This window comes from Amphibalanus amphitrite, unplaced genomic scaffold (genome assembly GCF_019059575.1).
Source record: "Amphibalanus amphitrite isolate SeventyFive unplaced genomic scaffold, NRLGWU_Aamphi_draft 000219F_arrow, whole genome shotgun sequence".
Lineage (NCBI taxonomy): Eukaryota > Metazoa > Arthropoda > Thecostraca > Balanomorpha > Balanidae > Amphibalanus > Amphibalanus amphitrite.
In genome coordinates, this window is record NW_024881714.1 from 159518 (window position 1) to 179401 (window position 19884).

Below are 19884 nucleotides of genomic sequence, written 5' to 3' on the forward strand. Positions count from 1 at the left end.
CCGACCGTTCGGAATGACGGGTTCAGACGGGAGGACGCGGTCCGGACAATGGTCAACGCCGAGCGCTGGCACCCATAAACCACGTCCCTTCACGTCAGTGGGTGCCCAAACTGCCTCATCGGTTCCGCATAGCTGTGTCTTCGGACAGTGACTTCCAGGATATTCGGTCTTTACAGACAAGTAGGATAATTGTCACCTTCTTTTGGACACTAGGGTGACCCCAACAGCTGATTTATGCGGAGACGAGGACATAGCGTATGTACGGTGTTCTCTCAGTCACGGAATGCATGACTGTCGTTTGGAAATATTTAGTGAATTTATTTTGTTGGGAAATGTTTGAAACACATGCTTTTGATGGATCGTTTACAAGTGAACTCGATTTTGAAATTTTATTGAACTATATTAAGTGTTAAGGTTTTAGCATTTTTAAATGAAATAAAAAACTTTTAGCTGAAATTTAACTTTGACTGAACAATGTTATTACGATCACATTTTCAACCATAAGTAGTATGTACATAGTAGTAGGTATGTAGGTACATAGTAGTAGTAGTATGTAGGTAGTTATTTACAATTACTTTACATCAGCTTTTGTAGCTGTCATTTCCTCCATCATTGAAATTATGGTACAGATTTTCACTTTCGCCGTTGAACTAGAGAAAGTTGATGGTAGAAAACTACTTGGTATTTACACTGGTGCAGATGGTATAAGCTTGTATCGTGATATATCAGCCAGGGAAAGTCACACCTGGCCACTTCAAGTGACAGGTTCTGCCGACCGGAACGTTTAAATTGCGTTGTTTTATTGGCGTTCTTTAGTAGGTAGTTTATGCGTCTATATTTGTATTCTAATGTCAGTAGATGAAGCGGATTGATGCATAAAGCGTGTAACAAAATTAACTGTATGCATAATGAAGCAATCCTAAGTTGTGAGATAGAGAATTGAAACGAGGCTTAGCATTTGCTACTGTGTTTGCCTCCGAAAGGTCGGCAATTGTATACATTCTACCTGCCAGTGCCGCACGAGTGTCCATTTGGGTGTCTTTGCGAGTCTCCTCAGAGTGCCCGTTCATGATTGCCGCTCTGAGTGCCGGTCAGAGTGCCCTGCGTCCCGCCTGTTTGTGAGAGTACCAACTGAGTCCCGTCAGAGTGCCAGAGTGCCAGAGTTCACCAGTCGGAGCACCAGTTATCGTCAGTTTACCAGTTAGAATGCCAGAGAGTTCGTCAGTTTACCAGTGCAGAGTGCCGTCAGACCGTCACCTGAGTGCCGTCAGGTCGTCACCAGAGTGCCGTCAGAGCGTCACCTGAGTGCCGTCAGGTCGTCACCTGAGTGCCGTCAGGTCGTCACCTGAGTGCCGTCAGAGCGTCACCTGAGTGCCGTCGGTGTCCATTGGGAGTGCCCTCCGAGTGTCGGTCCACCGTCTGCGGTGTGTCTTGGTCCGTCTAACGGTGCCGTCCTGACTAGCCCGCTCGAGGCCGGCCCAGGGGCCGTGGGCAGGGGGCAGCGGAGCGTGACGGGCTCCTCCGCCACCTCTACCGGCCGACACTCAGGGTCAATGCCTGCAGATGATCCACTATGCAGACGTCGCTGACCGTCTGCAGGGTCGGCACTCTGGTGGGGTAGGTCAGGGCAGACGCGGGGTGCAAAGACCACCCTCCAGGAGTCCAAGGAGGGATGGAGGATCGGGCTACGGAGGGATCAGGATTATGTTTGCTACAAATATTGCTACTAAAATGAAGTTTTCAAGGCCCCTGAAAATTCATCCCAAGAAGTTTTCTTAATATATCTTCCAAGTGACAATCATTTTGTAATCCTTATAGATCGCCTCCAGGCTGCCATTCAACAAGGGCTGAACAACACACAAAACAGCCGACGTCGAATACTTCCTGTGCGAAAAAAAGAACACAACAACCCAGCTCCGTTACTCCGGGGTATTTAAATTACCCCTAAAGCGTCTGGATCGTGTCGATACAGCGCGATGCCGGCCAGCCTGTGGTCAGTGATGCGTTACCGAACGTTCTATGGGAGGTGAGCGACCGCGCTCGGCCATTGTTCATCTCCCGACTACCGCTGAGGTTTTAGCCGTCATTCACACATGAGCCATCCGCCGTGACCACTTAGTGGCGACGGTATGAATGGGAATAGAGGTATTGTTCTACATTGGTGATGGAAATTAGGATAAGAAGGCATTAATTTTAATACCGGTGTCTTCATTTTCGACACATATGGCTATATCTTGTTCAGCTGTATTAGCACTACAGCAAGCAATTCATTCGGTATTTCTAGCTGCAATTTAATAATTGCGTGTCAGTTTGCGGTCGTCATCCCCACTGACCGGCTTGAGTCTACCATCATCTAATTGACGTCACCGACTGTTTTACCTTCTGTTGTGACATCATCACGTCAGATGACGTGACGATTTATGACCAGCCGTCCGTTCCGTATGAGTGGCCGTCATCCCGTCAACACCTGACAACCAGTGAGCTGTGACAGCTTGCCTCGTCTCTGCCCGCTCGTGGCTGCTCTGCAGTTCACCGGGCAGCGCTATTCGGAGCGAGATGAAAGTCTCAGAAAATGCTCAGCCTTCCAATGGAACTTAGGCGACAATCTTTATCTCCACTTGGTTTTAAATTGCATACCAATTTGCATACCAATTAAAAAAAAAATGTTTACCAATTTGGTAGCTCGGTGTCTCGTCACGATAGCGGAAAGTCGAAGTTTGCCGACGGTTACGGACATCGGCCTGAGATTCATCAGTTTGTTTTGATTGGCCTATTTGCTATGAGGTCTATTCGTGACAGCTCTGTTCTTTTAGAATTATATTCGCTTTCTTTCGTTCGCTATCTATGTCCGTCTGTCTGCCCATCTGTCCGGCAATGGAGAAATAAAGCGTATGAAAGCAGTACCCTGCAGTTATATGTCAGGTCCATTCCAGTACAGTTGGGTCAGATTATACAGAACACTCTGACCACTGAATTCTCCCCCGGATCTTCCAGCGTTGCGATCCATCTACAAAGTGGCTATTAGCGCGTTACTTTAATTACAGCCTTTAGCTCAGTTCCAACTCGCCCCGAGACACCGCACAGAAGCGGCTCAATCAGAGGGCCGGCTACTCCAGTCTCTGAAAGGAGCTTCTTGTAAGATGACCGCCTCGCCAGCTTCAACATAGCCGTTGAGAGACACACACTAAGCATTTCGCTGCCTTCTACATATTAATGCTTCTAATTAACCCTATTAGTGGCAGACTCCTGGCTACCCCATATTAGTGGCAGGGGGGGCTGTTTACGACCCCCCTTGATATCTCGAGATCTAACCGGCCGATTTTCAAAATTCAAACGGCATTCGATTTGGCTCAACGAGATCTACATTTCTAAAAAAAAAATTAAAAAATGTCAATAGGGGGGTAGAGGAGGGTAAAAACGGGCAAATTGCAGATACATTTTAGACTGTTTATCACGGCCAGGTTTCTGAACCAATCTTAACGCAACTTTTGCCGATCGATAGAGAATGAACCAGGAATTCACATGGATCCTAAAAATATGCATTTTCAAAAATCATAGGCGGATACAGATCATTGAGATTGGGGGTACACAAAAAGTATAGTAAATAAGGTTTTTGTTGGTACTGTTTCTAAAAAGGGTGGCAATGGTCTTGTTATGTTACAATTTTCTTATGAGAGAACGACTAAAATTGTATTGGTCATGCATAGGCGGTGTCAGGGCACCTATGTTGGGAGGTAAAAAATAACCCCCCTTTTTGGACGCCTGGATCCGCCTATTATAGCAAAAACGTGTCAAAAGAGGATGCACAATAACATTGTATATGTTATCACATGATACCTTTCATTCACTGTTCGTAAAACTGGTGCAGCATAGTGATCTTCGCCCAAATGACTCGCTTCACGAATAGGACCCCCAATTCCCAGTGCTCTGGAGCCGCCCCTGGTAAAGCTATGAACTTGAAATTTTCAGGGAATGTGCCCAATTTAGTTTTAGGAAAAGTCAGAAAATTTCAGCATCGTAGCTTCAGCGGTTTCGGAGATATTCCCGAAAAACCTGAGGGGTGGATAAAAACAACCCCCCTGCCACTAATAGGGTTAAAGCTTCTGACAAGCTCTTGGTACTTAACCCGGCACCGCCTGGGCTATTTCCGTACCCACGACAGCCTGGGGGGGTCGGATCCGACCCCCCCCCCCCTGTTATCTCGAGAACCAATGGTCGCATCGAGTCCCGCGAGGCGGCGTTCGAAAGGTCTCTAGGAGACCTTCCCAAAGCACTCTTAAGATTTAAAGATTGAGGTCAACTTTCGGGTCAAGGTCAGGTCAAATTCTGGGGTTTTGCATGATTAGGCTTACGGACAGCGGAATCGATAGCTGCTGCTCGAAACTCACCAAAAATAACCTCAAAGGCCTAGTGAAGGTACCATGTGCGTATAGGGGTCATACTAAGTACGGGTCAAGGTCAGGTCAGGTCACGAAAGGTCACGGTTTTCACTTTCTGCTACATAGGCGTGCGACACATGTTTTATGGCTTATTTTTCACGCCGAATCCGATGGTAATGGTTATATGTGACCCCAAGTCACTGTGCTGGTGATAAATGTGCGTTGAAAGCATAAAAAAATTGTTTATACCATACGAGGGCTGAGAAAAAAGGTCAATTTTTCAACTTTTTATTTTTGACATAAAAATGCACTTTTCTAGACGAGCTTTGTCCCAGGAATCTAGTGGTGCCATTTGTTTTCACATGCGATGTTCAGAAGTGCCTCTAATTCACGAAAATGCTTATGACGTCACCATGCCCTGTGCATGTTGGAGCTATTTTTTACAATTTGAGGGTCAAAAATCAAGATAGAAAGTTGAAATTTGGGACATCTAATGTTCTAATAGAGCTCTATAACATATATTCCGGTTTTTTGGAAATTCTCAAAATTTTGGATTTTATTACCTGTTTTCCAAAAAATGTAGTTTTTTGAATTTTTAGGGGTGAAAAACGCATTTAAAGGAAAATCCGAGATAGCCATTTTAAAGAACTCGTTGAGCTGCGTCTATTCATGTCCTTAATTTGCAATTTGCTTCAAACCCTGATTTTTGGCGATTTTTTAAACATTTACCACTTTTTGACTAAAAACGCCGTGTAGTTACATCACTAAAATCGATATATCTCAAATTTTTTTGGAAATTTTTTCTTAAAAATTACACAGAAGACGTCAAATTAATGGGGGAGAAGGTATGCCAAGTTTCAAGTTGATAGCGTAAGCGGTTCTTGAGTTATTCAAGAAAAACGGAGGGGGGGGTCGGATCCGACCCCCCCCCCAGGCGGTCGCGGGTTAAAGATAAATAATGGCCCCTAAGTTTTCGAGCGCCGAGCCAGTTTCAGTTTCACTCTCGGTGAAAATATGGGAGAAACTGCTCTGAGATGGGACGGCCGTGTCCCAATCATGACACGTGTCCTGAAAGCAGTAAACAGGACCAGTTTTTCGGGAAAGGACCATAGCGCAATCGGTCGCGTTTGGCGACGGTAGACAGCTCTCGTCAGTGTGTGGTCCATTCTGAGAGAGATCACACTGCCGCGGCCTGTTTTCAGTCGGATCTGGCCCTCCCGAGTGTGCTTCTGTCGTGAATTCATCCGTTTCCTGTTGTTAAACCAAGGAGCGCACAGTATTGTGCGGTGGTTCTCTCGGGCCAAAAGTGTTCGTTTAGTGACTGGTGAAGGAATGGCTCCAGTGACTGCGTCCAGCTCGGCTTTATTCAGCGGTGGACACAGTTCTCCGCCGTATCAGCCGCCTCGTGTAGCAGATATCGTGCGGAAGACGGACTTCGTGAGCAGACTGAAGGTATGGTAGCTGTTGAACCGGTGCTGCCATCTGCGTGCGGGGCACCTGGCATGGTCACTGGGCGTGGTGGTGGCTTGAATTGGTTATTGGTTGTTTTAATTGTAGACAGCTAACGCCTATCGTCCCATGAGATTATTGGTGGGTATACTTAGAGGTAAAAAGTCTCTGCTCAGCAATACTTGACATGTCATCTGGAGCTCTGGACTCCCATTGATTATCTGCCTCTTATTACTTTGTGCCCTCTGCTTTATCCAAATGTCGAAGACCTCGCTTACTGTTCCGATGCTCCCGAGCCGGACCGAGATGACCAGGGCGACATCTATGATAAAGCTCGTCTGATATCGCTGAGGTTCGTAGCTCGATCTCAGCGCCCTCTTGGAAGTAGAGCTTCCATGTGGCCGCTAGGTGGCAGGAGCCTAGCGGAGACTGCGACGCGTCAGCCGCGCTCGACTGTAACACCAACAAAACCGGTTATTCCAACCGTTGAATCTGCCTTCGGGGTTGTGGTGGCTGGTGCCGTGGTGGTTTAAAGACTAAAGTGAAGCTGGTGGTGTTTAATAAGGGAGCGGCAACTGGGGACCGGCGATGCGACAGGTAGGTTTCCGTCAAAAGGTAGACCTTGAACCAGTGAAGGATGCGAGGCATTCTTCTGTTCCATATCCACTGATCCACCGTATTGATAGCTTTCAAAAGAAGTTTATGGATGCGTGATGTGTGGCGTTTTATGCCTAGTCTGCACTTCTTAAATCCATTCGGCTCATAGGAAGAGCTGGTGGTGTATAATGCTTTAGGTGTCAGATCATTGGTCCCATGGGAACAATGATCCCAAGAATATTGGTGCACAAATGTTCTTTAGGTTCCGAAGATTCCTGATTTCATTGGTGTATGCTGTAGTTAAAAGAAAACTTCTGCTTATATGACTTGAACGTTTTTTAACAGGAACGACCGAAGGCTGTTTCGGACGTTGCGGGGAGGGACAAATACAAATTAAAATGTGGAATGCCTCAAATTGCCCCTCCCCTCCCCCATTCTATTTGGATATACTAAGTTGGTTGGAAAACGTCCTGCAATTGTAGACTGAATCCGTCCAGACCTTTCAAAGGATGGGGCACGGGTTAAATTAGTGTGCATGTAGACGCCATGCGTCATAAATTTGAAGACGGTACTTATGTTAACTTATGTTTTCCGTATCCTAGGTACCTACTACCTACCTATTTTTTTTTAACCCTCGCCGGACCTATTGGTTTTCTACATACGCCCCGGCCGAGGGGGGGGGGGGCGGGTACGACCCCCCCCTCGCCGTTTCGCCCCTGGTGGAGCTAGCGCGTCGCGGAAAAAACGAGCGTGTGCGCCGTTACGAGACGCAGAGATTGGTACCCGATTTTAAGGTCCTAGGTCAACCGGTGACCTCTGAGGTCAGGTCAAGTGCCCAAAGGTACGGTTCAGTTTTTGGTGAATAACTTCGCGGAAAATGGCCGCAGAGCCGCGATTTTGGCAGCATCGTGTTCGTCTCGCTCAGGCGCGTCGAATGATATACTTTTTGTTCGGGTCAGGTCAACTTGGGGTGTTGACCTCAGGTCAAGTTCAGGTCAGCACCCTAAGGTCACGAAGTTGGTCGAAAGGGGTCATGTCGCATATCATTCGATTCGGCAGGTCTTCCTGAGTCCATTGGTGGCTTTCCCGGCTCGCTAGCTCAATTTGATCAAGAGTTATTGACGAAAAACTAATATGACCTTAATGACGTCATAAATGACGTCACGAAAGGTCAACATTGCAAAAGTGACGCATCTAACCTTGCAAGGAGTGCATCAAATCACGATTCTGTGTGCTTGAGATAGTTGGAGATCGTTCCCGGCGCCAGAATAGCAGTTTGGATTTTTCCCCATTGACTTATAATGGTGAGGTCACGAAAATGGCCTGACCTCATATGACCTTTAGGAAAAATCCGAGATATACAAGTTGTGAGACTCATAATGGATACTAGATCCTGCAAGTTTCATTTCCCTGTGACATCTCCTCTGGCAGTGAGGGCGTTGCGAAGTTGCGACATCTGAAGACCGTGCAGAGGTTCACTTATGACGTCATAGGTCAGTGACCTGACCTGATCCAAAAATGCGGTTGGTGTCAAAAGATGCAGCTTGGATCAAAGGTCAGGTATGCCAAGTTTCAGCTCTCTACCGCCGGCGTGTTCGGAGCTATCGCGAAAAAACCCTATGGGGGGGCGGCACCCGCCCCCCCCCCCCTCGGCCGGCGAGGGTTAATCTTTTTATCTAATCATTGTGCTTGGGGGTGAAAATGAACCTGTCAGCTCTTATTGCATATAAGACACTATGAGCGCTTGTGAAAGTTTTCCGGATGTCCGTATGGAACTGGACTATATGGCAGGCCCACATTGTTCCGCCATCGCTTATCTCTAATCTCAGCCGTCAGCCTGAGATCTCGCTGCCCCATTGTTTCCTGTCCCTCCTGGACATAGGTAGGTATCTGGGACTCGGGACCAGCCTGTACGAGGACCGGTTACCTCAGATCAGGCCATCATGAAAGCATTGAACTAAGTACTGGCATGATTGTACGTACAATGTACGTACAATCATGTACGTACATCATCATGTACGTACATATACATTCGAGTATATGTCACTTTTAGTGAGTTAGTTGAAATAGGATGACCTAATTAATCGTTATTTCTGCAGATAGGTAGTTGTGAAGGAAGTTTGCCTTCAGCCTTATGGTGCAAGGTTTGCTCTGCATCTTATCTTACGGGGAAGCTTACCTTAGACGATGCATGTGAATACACTTCTGATTATTGAGACATTTGCCTGAAAAAGGATGGATATTGGATATCCTCACATAATAAATAAGCATTGCCATCGTTTTTACGAGACGGTTCCTTTTGCATATACAGCCTTTTATTCATGAATCGAATTCACTTAAAGGGACCCTCCCACCTTCAAAAAAGTTTATGAATTGGCATGAAAGTGATGTCGCTCGGTTCAGAAAGAGCGAAAACGAATATCTACCAAATTTCACCGAAAAATATGGGGAATATTTGTTTCTGGTCCCTAAAAAGCTGTTTCTGGCACCTAATTGCTGATCAGCCCCAAAATGCTTATTCGACCCTAATATCTGAATCTGGCACCTAATTGCTTCCACACAGCCTAAAGTTGCCAGATCGTCTAGTTGAACTCCGTATTTGCTGTTTGCTGATTCAGCACCAAAACCAAAACTTCCAGCACCTATTTTATTCCACGTTTGCCTACCTAATTCGCGTAATCTTCCTGATTTTATGTATCCTAACAAACATGAACGCTGCATTCGGTGATGTCAAGTGCCATTTTCGCCAGTGGAGATAATGATTAATGCCATTTCTAGCCAAAAGAGAATCACTAGCCAGCTATGGTGCAGCATAGCAAGACGCTCCTATACCAGCCCGCTATGTAGAGACTAAAGATTATTGCACCCTCAGCCATTTTAACGTGAAAAGTTTGGATCCGTCACTTCCAGCCAGGCTCTCAGGTCATAAACTGGAGTAAAGCAAAATGTAAACTCTGAACAGACATGCCACGCAACCGGCCCCATTTTCAATATTATTAGCTTTCTGCAATCATCGTCTGACTCCATCTCGATCAAACGCAGCATCCGGTTTCTACAGGGGCGTTTGACTGACCGGCCACACAATAACCAAAAACAAAATCAAAGCTTCATGCACACAAATGACATAAGTAAGAAACGGATGAAAAAGGCACAACCACGGCACAACTCTGCGCGGCAAACAACGGACAATGTCCCACGCAAGATCCCGCGTTTCTTCAGCGGCCTTGAACGGAATGAAAACATTACATTTCTTTTTTGGAGCTATTTGATGACGTCAAAAAATACAATACCCGTTTTAATGGTCAAAATCGAGACAATTACTCACAAAAATGTTTCCCTTTAAGCATTACAAATAAATACTTTTAAATATTTAAATGACATTGTTTTTTTCAAACAAATCAATATTATTTGCTTACTTAAACGTCATATACAATGCTGAGATCACTACGGGGCTGTCTTAGAGTGTAGCTGCACTGGCAACCTTTAGACTAGACTCCAGGGGTCATTATACCAGAACAACATGATTCTACCAGCCAGTAGTTCATTTTTCTACTAGATTGGTGCTACGCTCAGCATTTAGGTGCCATATTCAGAGAAAAGAGTAAGGCGTACCGATGAATAGGTGCCAGAAACAGCTAATTAAGGTCATTTTCCATGATTGGTGCTGGTATCCACCAAATAGGTGCTGAGGACCAATTTTGGGGCGAATCAGCTTTTAGGTGCCAGAAATAGCTTTTCTGGGACGCAATTAAATGGCGTCCGAAAAATATTCACCGGTTTTCAAGATATTAGACTTTTACTTTTGTTTACTTTTTTGGGATCTCCGCTGTTTCTAGCGACTTTAATTTAGAAGTGCGGCGTTTACGGCAGATGTTGCGCGCAAATAGCATATACCACCGCGTGCTACAAAACGTTTTAGTCAAACATTTAAAAATCGCTAGATATTTGCGCTGACGTCACACATTCAGAGGGGTATTCCTAAGCATTAGCCCCTCTGAATCAAAATGCTGCAATTTTGAAATTCAATATTTCACAACATTTCTCGATGTTGTGAGTGTCGAAACCGGTAATTGTGAGCCAGGGACCCCATTTTGGCTATCTCAACTCAAATCTAATGTTAAGGTGGGAGGGTCCCTTTAAAATGATGATACCTACATGTTTTAAACCGAAGACAAGGAAATTACTTATTCGAGTCGAATAACAAGCAATCACTTTGTTCCCAGCTGAATTACGTCACGGGTCTTTTACGAGCGACACTGTCCCCCCCCCCCCTGACACCTGGCAACCGAGGAGCACACCGCGGGTCCTCACGGCACGCACCAGACCTGTTCCACATCCTGCCCTGCCGGCCGCGTCCGACGCACTTTCACCTTTCCTTGGCTCCTGCCCGGGCCGGCGCGGCCCCCTGCCCGACCCGCACCACGCGGCGGCCCGGCGCAGCAGGAGCGGCAGTCAGTCAGTCGGCGGCCGGTGCCGGAGAGAGAGCGCTCTGTGTGTGGTGTGGCGGACAGTGTGAGGGGCCTGAACGCGGCGCTACAGGCAGTGTGTGAGCCGCGGAAGGCTGCGCCAGGCCGTGTGTCGAGCTGTGCTGTGGTGATGGCGATTCTGTAGGAGGTGTGGGAGAGCAGAGAAGTCGAGATGCCGATCCTGGAGAGGCGCTCTGGCAGCCGTGGCAACCTGTTCAGGTCCATCAGCAAGGTAAACAGGAGGGATGACGAGTGTCCTGTGGAATTGTTTGGCCAACAGGCGTAAGGTCACGGAAAATGTGTTCCGTGGAGCTTTTCCATTATCCATGCATTACGCGCTTGAAAGACGGCTTTATAGGGGACTCGATTTACCTTTTTCCATCGGCATATATTTCATTTCCACAGTTTGTTCGAGTAATGCAAGACGTTGTGAATAGGTTTATTCTATGGATGTCTCTGTCTGTATAATTATTGCAGGAAGCGTTATACATATGTAGAATATATACAGCATTGCTCGTTGGAAAGAGAAACTCAATTCAGTAGGGGCAGCGTTTGCAAGGACAGTGCCATTAAAACGAATGAGGTCATGTCACGCTGCAAGTCGCAAGGACATCAGCGGTGCAGGGTTTATTTTTCAGTCGCAGCATGTTGTCATGGGCGGCAGTCTGTTTACATTTTCCGGCTCCGACCCTCACGGATGTCCGTGCTTACGACGGTAATTTACTCATGTCTGTCGACGACATTTCCCCTATACGACTTTTGTACGAAAATAATGTACATACCTACTGGTGCTGATGATTTCAGACTTGCTAAATGAAGCATACGTGTTGGGATCTAAAAACCTTTCAGGGTTTGTGAGCTCTAGCTAAAACTCACAAGTTAACAAACGGAAACCAGCCTCGGGGCTCGTGAGCCCACCCTTAGGCCCACGACAGGCGTCGGAGGGCAGTCCGATCGGTGCTGACGGCAGACCGTTGGAAATGTCGGTTCGCAGTGGCCCCGAACTCTCAATTGCCGTCGATTGGTGGTGCTGAGGTCACATCATTCAGCGAGTAACGGCCACGGCTCTGGCCACCGAATCTCCGCTGTTACAGCGTGTTACAGCGCCGGGCCTGGCCGGCCGGCCTGGCGCGTTTGAATGTCGGCCGTCCTCGCTGGCCGCCGGCCGTTGGACGCTGATGATAAACAATCATCTCTGCTCCTCCGTGGATGGCTGGTCAGTGGCGAGTGGTCAGCTCGTCCCGGCCAGGGAGACGCCAGTTTAGTTCAGTCGGTGAAATGGGGCACAGTGAGCAGTGACCACCACCCGTGTCACTCACTAGAGGGATCCCTCTAGTCTCTCATTCCGGGAGTCGGAAGTCCTCAGTCGCTGACCCCTCGTGGCTATTCTGGGCCACGTTTGTCCTCGCTGACAGCATCTACCATCGTCGCCGGGAGCTATGCGGTGCCGTGGGAGCAGGCACAGGGGCCGGCGTCCCTCCCTCATACAGGTAGGGAAGGTCACGAGGGTCCCAGCCGGGGAGGGGAGGGGGATGAGGGAACGCATTGTCCGTCCCCCCGCCACCCGCAGCGCGGTACATACCTGTGGCAGGTGCCGTCCGTCCCCGTCTGATGACGTCATTTCTTGTATGTGACGTCACGCCAACTGGGAATGTGCGGATCACGATAGACAGCTGTCAGTCATTTGGTATCTTCCCGTTTCCGTTTTCTCAGCGAAAAAGAACCGGAAGGGCTACGTCCGCTCGGTGCGTTCCTGTTTTATGGATGGTGTACACTCGTGTCGATAAGGATGGATATTCGGGTATTCAGAATATCATCTGATTGTTCGGACTTGGTTATAGCCGGCCGAATTTCTATCATCTCACTTTACGGTGCACAAGCATGCGACGCCCTCGTATTATAGGTTTGATTGGCACATTAATTTCCGTTGAGCGATATTTCGTGCAGTTTTGATCGTTCTACATCAATCACTTTCCAGGCACTTTGGATGCAACCCGTATCTGATAAGCTCAACCCCCGCAGCCTTGATTAAACGACGCTACAGCCTGTGGCGTAAGTGTTTGTGGCCGTTCTTCATTATAGCGTAATCTACCATATTACCTTTAGGCATAAATTGACGTGTGCGTTGCTTATTCCTCTGCCGCTAGGAAAGTCGCCGTGACGTTGTGGTCAGCTCCTCTGATTCAGTTCCTCAGTCGGTGACTGTGCCGTGTCCGTGTGACACATTTCCGATGATGGGTCGAGCGGAACTGTGACCGCTACCGGCCGTCTCGACACACTGCCGATGTGTGTGCTCTGAGTCATCAGAGCGACAATGGCGGAGTGGAGGCTCGTCCGGCGGGACTTCACTGTCACTGTCACTGACTTTGGGTATGTTACTGTCATCGTGCTACTGCCACGAGCATTGTATTATGAATGTTACTGTCACCGACAGTCTCTGTCATGGCAATGTGACTGTCAGCCACTGTTTATCTGAGACTGACAGTGACTGCTGCCGCACTGTCACTGTCACACTGTGACTGTGACTTTTGTCACACCCTGTCTGTGGCTGTGCCGAGCTGTTTCTGTGGGATTCTGTGGGTCGACTGAATCACCGAACGGTCCCAGCTAAGTGGCGTGGCGGCGGTGGCGGCGGTGGCGGTGGCGACAATAGCGGCGATGGCGGACCCACAGTGTTTCCGGTGACCGATATGTGGTATGCGGGTCGGTCAGGCGGCCACGCGAGGCTCTAACAAGGATGGGCCGACGAGTGGCGAGGCTCTGACGAAGACAGTTGTGTCACGATTGTTCCAACAGGCTGGAGATTTGGCAGTTTAGAATGAACTAGATAAGGGGTCTGGCTACCGGCTAGATATTTATCAGTCGGTTTCTGTCACGTCTGACAGCTATGGCTTCAGAGCTGCACACGATTTTGAATTTATGAGTCCAGAAAACGAAGCCACAACCGGCCATGATACTGATTTAGTGAATACCAACCAATCTTGACTAGTAGTCGCATTGCCCAGCTAATATGGGCCGATATGTTTCCCATTGCATTAATCACACACCTGCATAAACCTGTGGGTGGGAAAATACTGACATTCCTTTTTTATGCGACCTTCACCCAGCATATGCTGGTCTAGTAAATACTCCCAGGCAGGTTCCAGCTGTAGGTCACTTTAAGCTCTATATCGTGTTACGCAACCTTCGGGCAGTCCATGGGTTTCGCCCCAAATATGCGGCCACTGCGAACCCAACTGCCTACCGCAGTGACCTGTGGTGTCAGCTGTAACCGTAAATCACCGACCCACCATTCACAGAGTCCACACCATTCCGCCTTGGCTCGTTCTGTGATGGCTCAGTCACAGAGTAAAAAGAAATTAGATGTTCTGTCCGCCCATACCCTAACCGTCATTGTGCCTCTTTCCGTCGGTGTCTTCATTGTCTCCGCGTCTGTCCTCCCCCATCCGCCCCGTGTCCATCACTGCACTGTAGGCGTTCGGGCCGGTCTAGCCTCTTACGGAGCAAAAAAATTATTTTGCTTTTATGAACACAAAAAGCATACCAATCGACTACAAAATGTCCATACATTATATAAATGACCATTATCTGGTCATGCAACAACTTGGTATAGGGTGAAAGGGGCTTCAAACACAAAGCTTTCTTAGGCCGTAGACAAGTCATAGTTTTCGGGTGTTTGAAGAGTCAAAGTAGATGCCATGGGGATCTTATGTGCGTGAGTTTTACACGCCAATGATTTTATGAGTTGTTCTGTGACAAGTTACGATCAATTCCGCGCAACGAAAAATGAGGTTGCGAAAATCATTTAGCAGCATGAGAGATAAACATATCACCGAGTTATTTTGTATGCTTAAAATTAATATCACTCACTATGTTGAGCCGATCTTTTGAGTTCCCCCAGGTCCCGCTCTAAATCGAGTGTCACCATGTGCATTGTGATGTTATTGAACCGGCCAAGCAATAAAAAAGTGCGCAAACTTGCGCCATTTGCTGCTATGCAACATTTTGCAATACGCCGTCTAGCCTTTATTAGCTCCATAGTGACGGGAGCGAACAAATCAGCCTGCATTTTAGCTTATATTATTTCAAGTGATGACAGTAACACCAGCCAGTGTTATCTCGTGGGTCAGAAGCATTCTAATTGACCGGAGGATGAGCTGTCACGTGACCGGAAAGGCCTCAGGCGATGCACAGTGGGCGATCCGGCCGGTCTGGTCTCGCGAAACCTCAAACACATTTTGTGTCCTAAAAAAATTGAGAAGTATTGCACATGAGTTAATGGGAAATTCTGCATAATAGAGATGCCACTTTTGGACCCGCGAACCCGCTTTCTGCGGGTTTTCAAAACCCGCAAGGTTTTTGGCGGGTTCGAGAAGCAAAACTTGTCGTGTGGCGGGTATTTGGCGGTCAGACTTTAGAACCTACAATTTTTTATTTTTTTATGCAAAACAGCAATTTCAAGTCCTTACTATTTGTTTGGCTCTTTTTCTGCACAGCAATGAAGCAAGTAAGGTTTATATAGCTTTAGTATTGACCCAGCTGCATTTTTTTTTCTTGCAAAAGCAGGTTTTTAAAATTGCGGGTTTTTTGCGGGTTCGGCTCAGCCAAAATCAGCTTGCGGGTAGTTGTGGTTGGGCAAGGGGTAGCTGCGGGGCGGGGCGGGTAATGAAATTGCAAATTTGTGGCATCTCTACTGCATAAGTCACGCCACCCCCCCTTCCCCCCCCCCGAGGCCGAGGGGGGGGTGCCGCCCCCTTATAGGTTTTAACGCGATAGCTCACAACACGCCGGCGATAAAGAGCTGAAACTTGGCGTACTTGACCTTTGATTCAAGCCGGATCTTGTTAAATCAACCGCATTTTCAGGTCAGGTCAGGTCAGGTCGCTGACCTATGACGTCATAAGTGAACCTCTGCACGGTCCTCAGATGTTGCAACGTCGCAACGCCCTCAGTGCCAGAGGGACGTTCACAGGGAGATGAAGATTTCAGGACGTAGCATACCCCGAGGTCTCACAACATGTATATTTATATCTCGGATTTTTTGCTAAAGTTCACATGCGGTCAGGTCGGTCGCGTGATCTCACCGTCAATGGGGAAAATATGGAAGCTGTTATTTTAGCGCCAGGAATGATCTATAACTATCTCAAGCACATGGAATCATGGTTTCATGCGCTCCCTGCAAGGTACGGTGCTACACCTTTGCATTGCTAACCTTGCATGACGTCATTTATGACGTCACTAGGGCCATATTAGTTTTCCGTCAATAACTCCGGAACAAAGTAAGTTAGACAGTCGCCCTCCTTTGACCAAGTTCGTGACCTGAGGGACTCTGACCAGACTTTGACTCGAGGTCAACGACTCAAAACCTTAACCTTCGGACTTATAGGTGGTCGAACGGACCACCCTCGTTTTTTTCACGAATAACTCGCGTAAAAAGTGGCCGATCAAGACGAAACTTTCAGTACATTCGAGTTCATCAATTTCACACCTACACTGAAAATTTCATGACCCTGACCCCAATGAACTTTGACCTGTGACCTATTTCTCGAGACCATGTTTGGCCGGAATCGCGATTCGGCGTGTGTCGGCTCACATTATCCGCGCGTTTGCAGTCTTTTTGTGGTTTCAAACGTTCAACCATGTGAAATGATATTGGTTCCATGCATTATGCTGGGTGTCAAGGTCACCTGAAGGTCAGGTCAGTTCATTGACCTTTGGTGACCTCGGTTCACTTTTTCGAGTTTTACATGTTTCTAGGCTAGTTTTTGGAGCTGATTTCGAATTTCGCAACCATTTGAGCAGTTACGAAGTAGTTTTGGTGCCTTTGTATGATGTTACGAGGCTGTCAGTAGCGGTTGACACCTACTATGAATACCCGGCAGGACGCATACTGGCTGACCTGACTTGACCTGACCCGACCTGGCCTAAATGCATGACGAAATCATCTGTGATCAAAACTAGCATGAAATTCGTGATCGGCACCCCGAAAAGCCCCAAAGCAACCTCATTTTACGTTGTTCTAACAGGTTCCGATTTTCCCGACTTTTGGGAAATTGACCTGCCCTGGAAGGTCAACCAATGACCTAGGACCTTAAAATTGGGTATCATCAGCTTTCTCTCATCACGGGCAGCAACCTCGTTTTTTTCCGCGAAGCTCTAGCTCGATCAGGGGCCAAACTGCAAGGGGGAATGGAAGTGCTCCGTTTTGCCACGTTTATGCAACATTTCATGCAGTTACTGCACATTGCGAAAGCTTATAACATGGGAAATCGTCATGCATTCACGTTCTTTAATGAATTTGCTACAGTTTGGTGTGTAATTCGTAGGCGTAGGTCTCCTAGATCCAAGGCTATAAGGGTTGAAAGGTTGTGAGAGGCTAGAACCCTTGAAACGCCCACTGTGCACTGGGTCGTCCTCACCGCAACGCCCTTTTCTGCAGCATCTGACTCCGCACACACACGGAAATCAGATTCACGACATCCGCGATGAGCCGGTGACTGACTGGAAACATTCCTGTGCAAGACACTTTCTCGGTGGTGGATATATGCGTGCGTGCTGCATAGTGTTAGCGACTTGATGCTGCTAAGGCGAGACTTTCTCTGTGCGCTTCTCTCTCACTATTGGCGGAGCGGTGAAGGCTGGTAGTGGTGGTGGCAGCGGGCGACCTCAACGGGCCGGACTCGGGGTCAGAGGATCTCATTTTATCCGGAACGTTTACTCATCCGGAACTGAGCTCTCTGAGCAGCCTTAACTGAGCTAGCCGAGCCCTGACCACCGCTGCCGCCGCTGCCTGCCTCTGCAGCTGCTGTCTGAGGCTGAGGAACAGACTGGGGAGAGGGAGGGTGGAGAAGGGAGACGCGATCATCCGTGACCACCAATATAGAGAATAGAGATATCTGTGCCAGATGCGCGCGGTTTCACGGAGCGAAACTGCAGCCACTCTGAGCTTCTGAAAGTGCCGGTCGGGTTATTTACTTTGTGAAAGTATTGGTTTCCCTCTAAGGTTGTTTCAAAGAGGTGTTCAAATTTTTAAATTGCTTCCATTTATGCTGCGTTTGACAGCCGATTTAAAATGTTGGTTCGCTCCCCTTCAAATGCCTCTTTTATTTCGCTACTACGGCACAAACGCAGCTCTGTTGAGGCTGTGAAACAGTGAACTCTCAGCCTTATGCAATGGCAAGACTCAAGTAGCAGTCAGTTGCTGTGCGTTCGGAATACAAAATGTTGTTTTGATGGACAGCGCCGTTCGTCGTAACCGGTACTTGATCATCCCAATCCAATCACCTCACCACGCAGGCTCGTGCATTTCTGGGAAAATAACTCAAGGACGTAATACACACCGGCAACTATAGCTATCATTCAAGACTGTTGTCTGACTTTATATGTCGAGTGGACCTAATCACATTCACATCACCTATCCGTGCTTCTATCCTCAGGAAACTGAAATCCTTCTCCTCCACGCCACAACCCCCCTCCGGGCTGGACAGGCAACTTTATCTAATGCGGGCTGCTCCCTTGGAGCGGCACCGCTGCTCCCGAGGGAGCGCACCCCGTAGCCGGGTGCAGTGAGTGCCTTGGGGCTGGGTGGCCTGTCCTCTGGACGGGCTCAGCCCCGGCGACTCACTAGGGTGCCTGCCCAGACCAATGTCTCCCCCTAAATCCTATCATCCTTCCGGCTCTGCAATAGTCTTGTCGACCGAAAGGGCCTAACCCAACAAAACAAACAAACAAACAAACATCACATTCACGAATATCGAACAATGCATGAACGGTTCCCTCGTAGCTTGAATGAAATATGAATATTGCTACTGTCTATTCAAATTGATTTATGGCGCTACGAATGCGCGCTTTTTCGTATTTGAATCATATAACGTCTACTTATACTTGTCTTCAAAGCAAGCTGCATTGTTGTTCCGGAAGGTTTTATCTACGTGCAGCATCAGCAAAGAAATTGGAAACAATGCAACGTTCGCGGGCTCGTCGTCACTCGTTCTGGCTCCGTGAGCCTTTCGCAACGACAGTGTATCACAGCGAAATGGATCCTGCCGTACTGCCGTGCCTCTAGCCACCCGTCAGACCTGCTGATCAACATTCTTTCCTCCTGACCCAAGCGACCCTTAGGCTTTGCTGTCACCAATCGATCAGGGAATTCTCCGTCGCGACCGCCGGACGATGCCCGAACCCCGGGTGCACCGACCGGGTGGTCACGGACCGCGACCGTGGACGCCTTATCTGCGGATGGACGCTGAGTCTTTACCGCTGGAGTGTGACGCTCCCCGACTGCTCCCTCTCCCCCTGGGACCAATAGACACCTGCCGGCCCAGCGGGCGGAAGCAGCGCCGTCGCCACGGAGGATTCCAACATAAACAGTCCCCCACGAGCGCCACCGGCTGCAGGAGGTGGGCCGTCCCATCGAGATCGGGAGCTATTTATACCGCTGCTGCCTGGGGGAAGTCAGCCACCCCACCACGTCCCCGCGTGGACCCCCACGGAGCGACAATCAGCTGTTGGAAAAAAACTGGGGATGATGCCAATGCAGCTCCATAGCAAGTGACCTGATCTAAATGAGATTTGACATGAGATCTTTTTCTGATGAATCGAAATGAGACGTTTTTAGCATCGGCGACATTCCACCAGTAGCATCGCTTGCCATTTCCATAGGCGACTGCGGCCCGTTGTCATTGCCACGTTGCGCAATGGTCGCCGATGTGGCGCAGTACGGGGCCGTGGGGTTTCGGTGCATCACTCTATAGCCTGTGGCGGCGTGCCGGGCGGCCGGCGGGCGGCCGGGCGGGCGGCGGTTGGTGCTGCCCCGGGCGGTTCGTTCCGGTCGGATGATGCTGCGTTCCAGCTGGGCCACGGACATGGTGTCACCATACCGACCAACTCCGCCTTCCACGGCCACTATGTGTGTTGTGGATCGTACTCTGATCGGCGAGGTCGCCCGATGGAAATCGGCCCGGTTGCCGACTTACGAGGGCGCGCTGTGTGTC

General features: G+C 48.5%; 1 protein-coding gene across 3 annotated transcripts in view; it reads left to right on the forward strand.

Annotated features, from left to right (window-relative positions):
• The window catches only part of LOC122385421 (nostrin-like), an 83186-nt gene that overhangs the window by 25857 nt on the left and 37445 nt on the right, over positions 1 to 19884 (forward strand). Inside the window, exon 1 of one of the 3 annotated variants that reach the window (XM_043373673.1) lies at positions 10720 to 11123. The exons of the other annotated variants lie outside the window; for them this stretch is intronic. Coding sequence (XP_043229608.1) covers positions 11064 to 11123 — 60 coding nt within the window. The 5' untranslated portion in view covers positions 10720 to 11063. Of the gene's footprint in view, positions 1 to 10719; positions 11124 to 19884 lie in introns of those variants that run through there. 3 annotated transcript variants of the gene reach the window in all.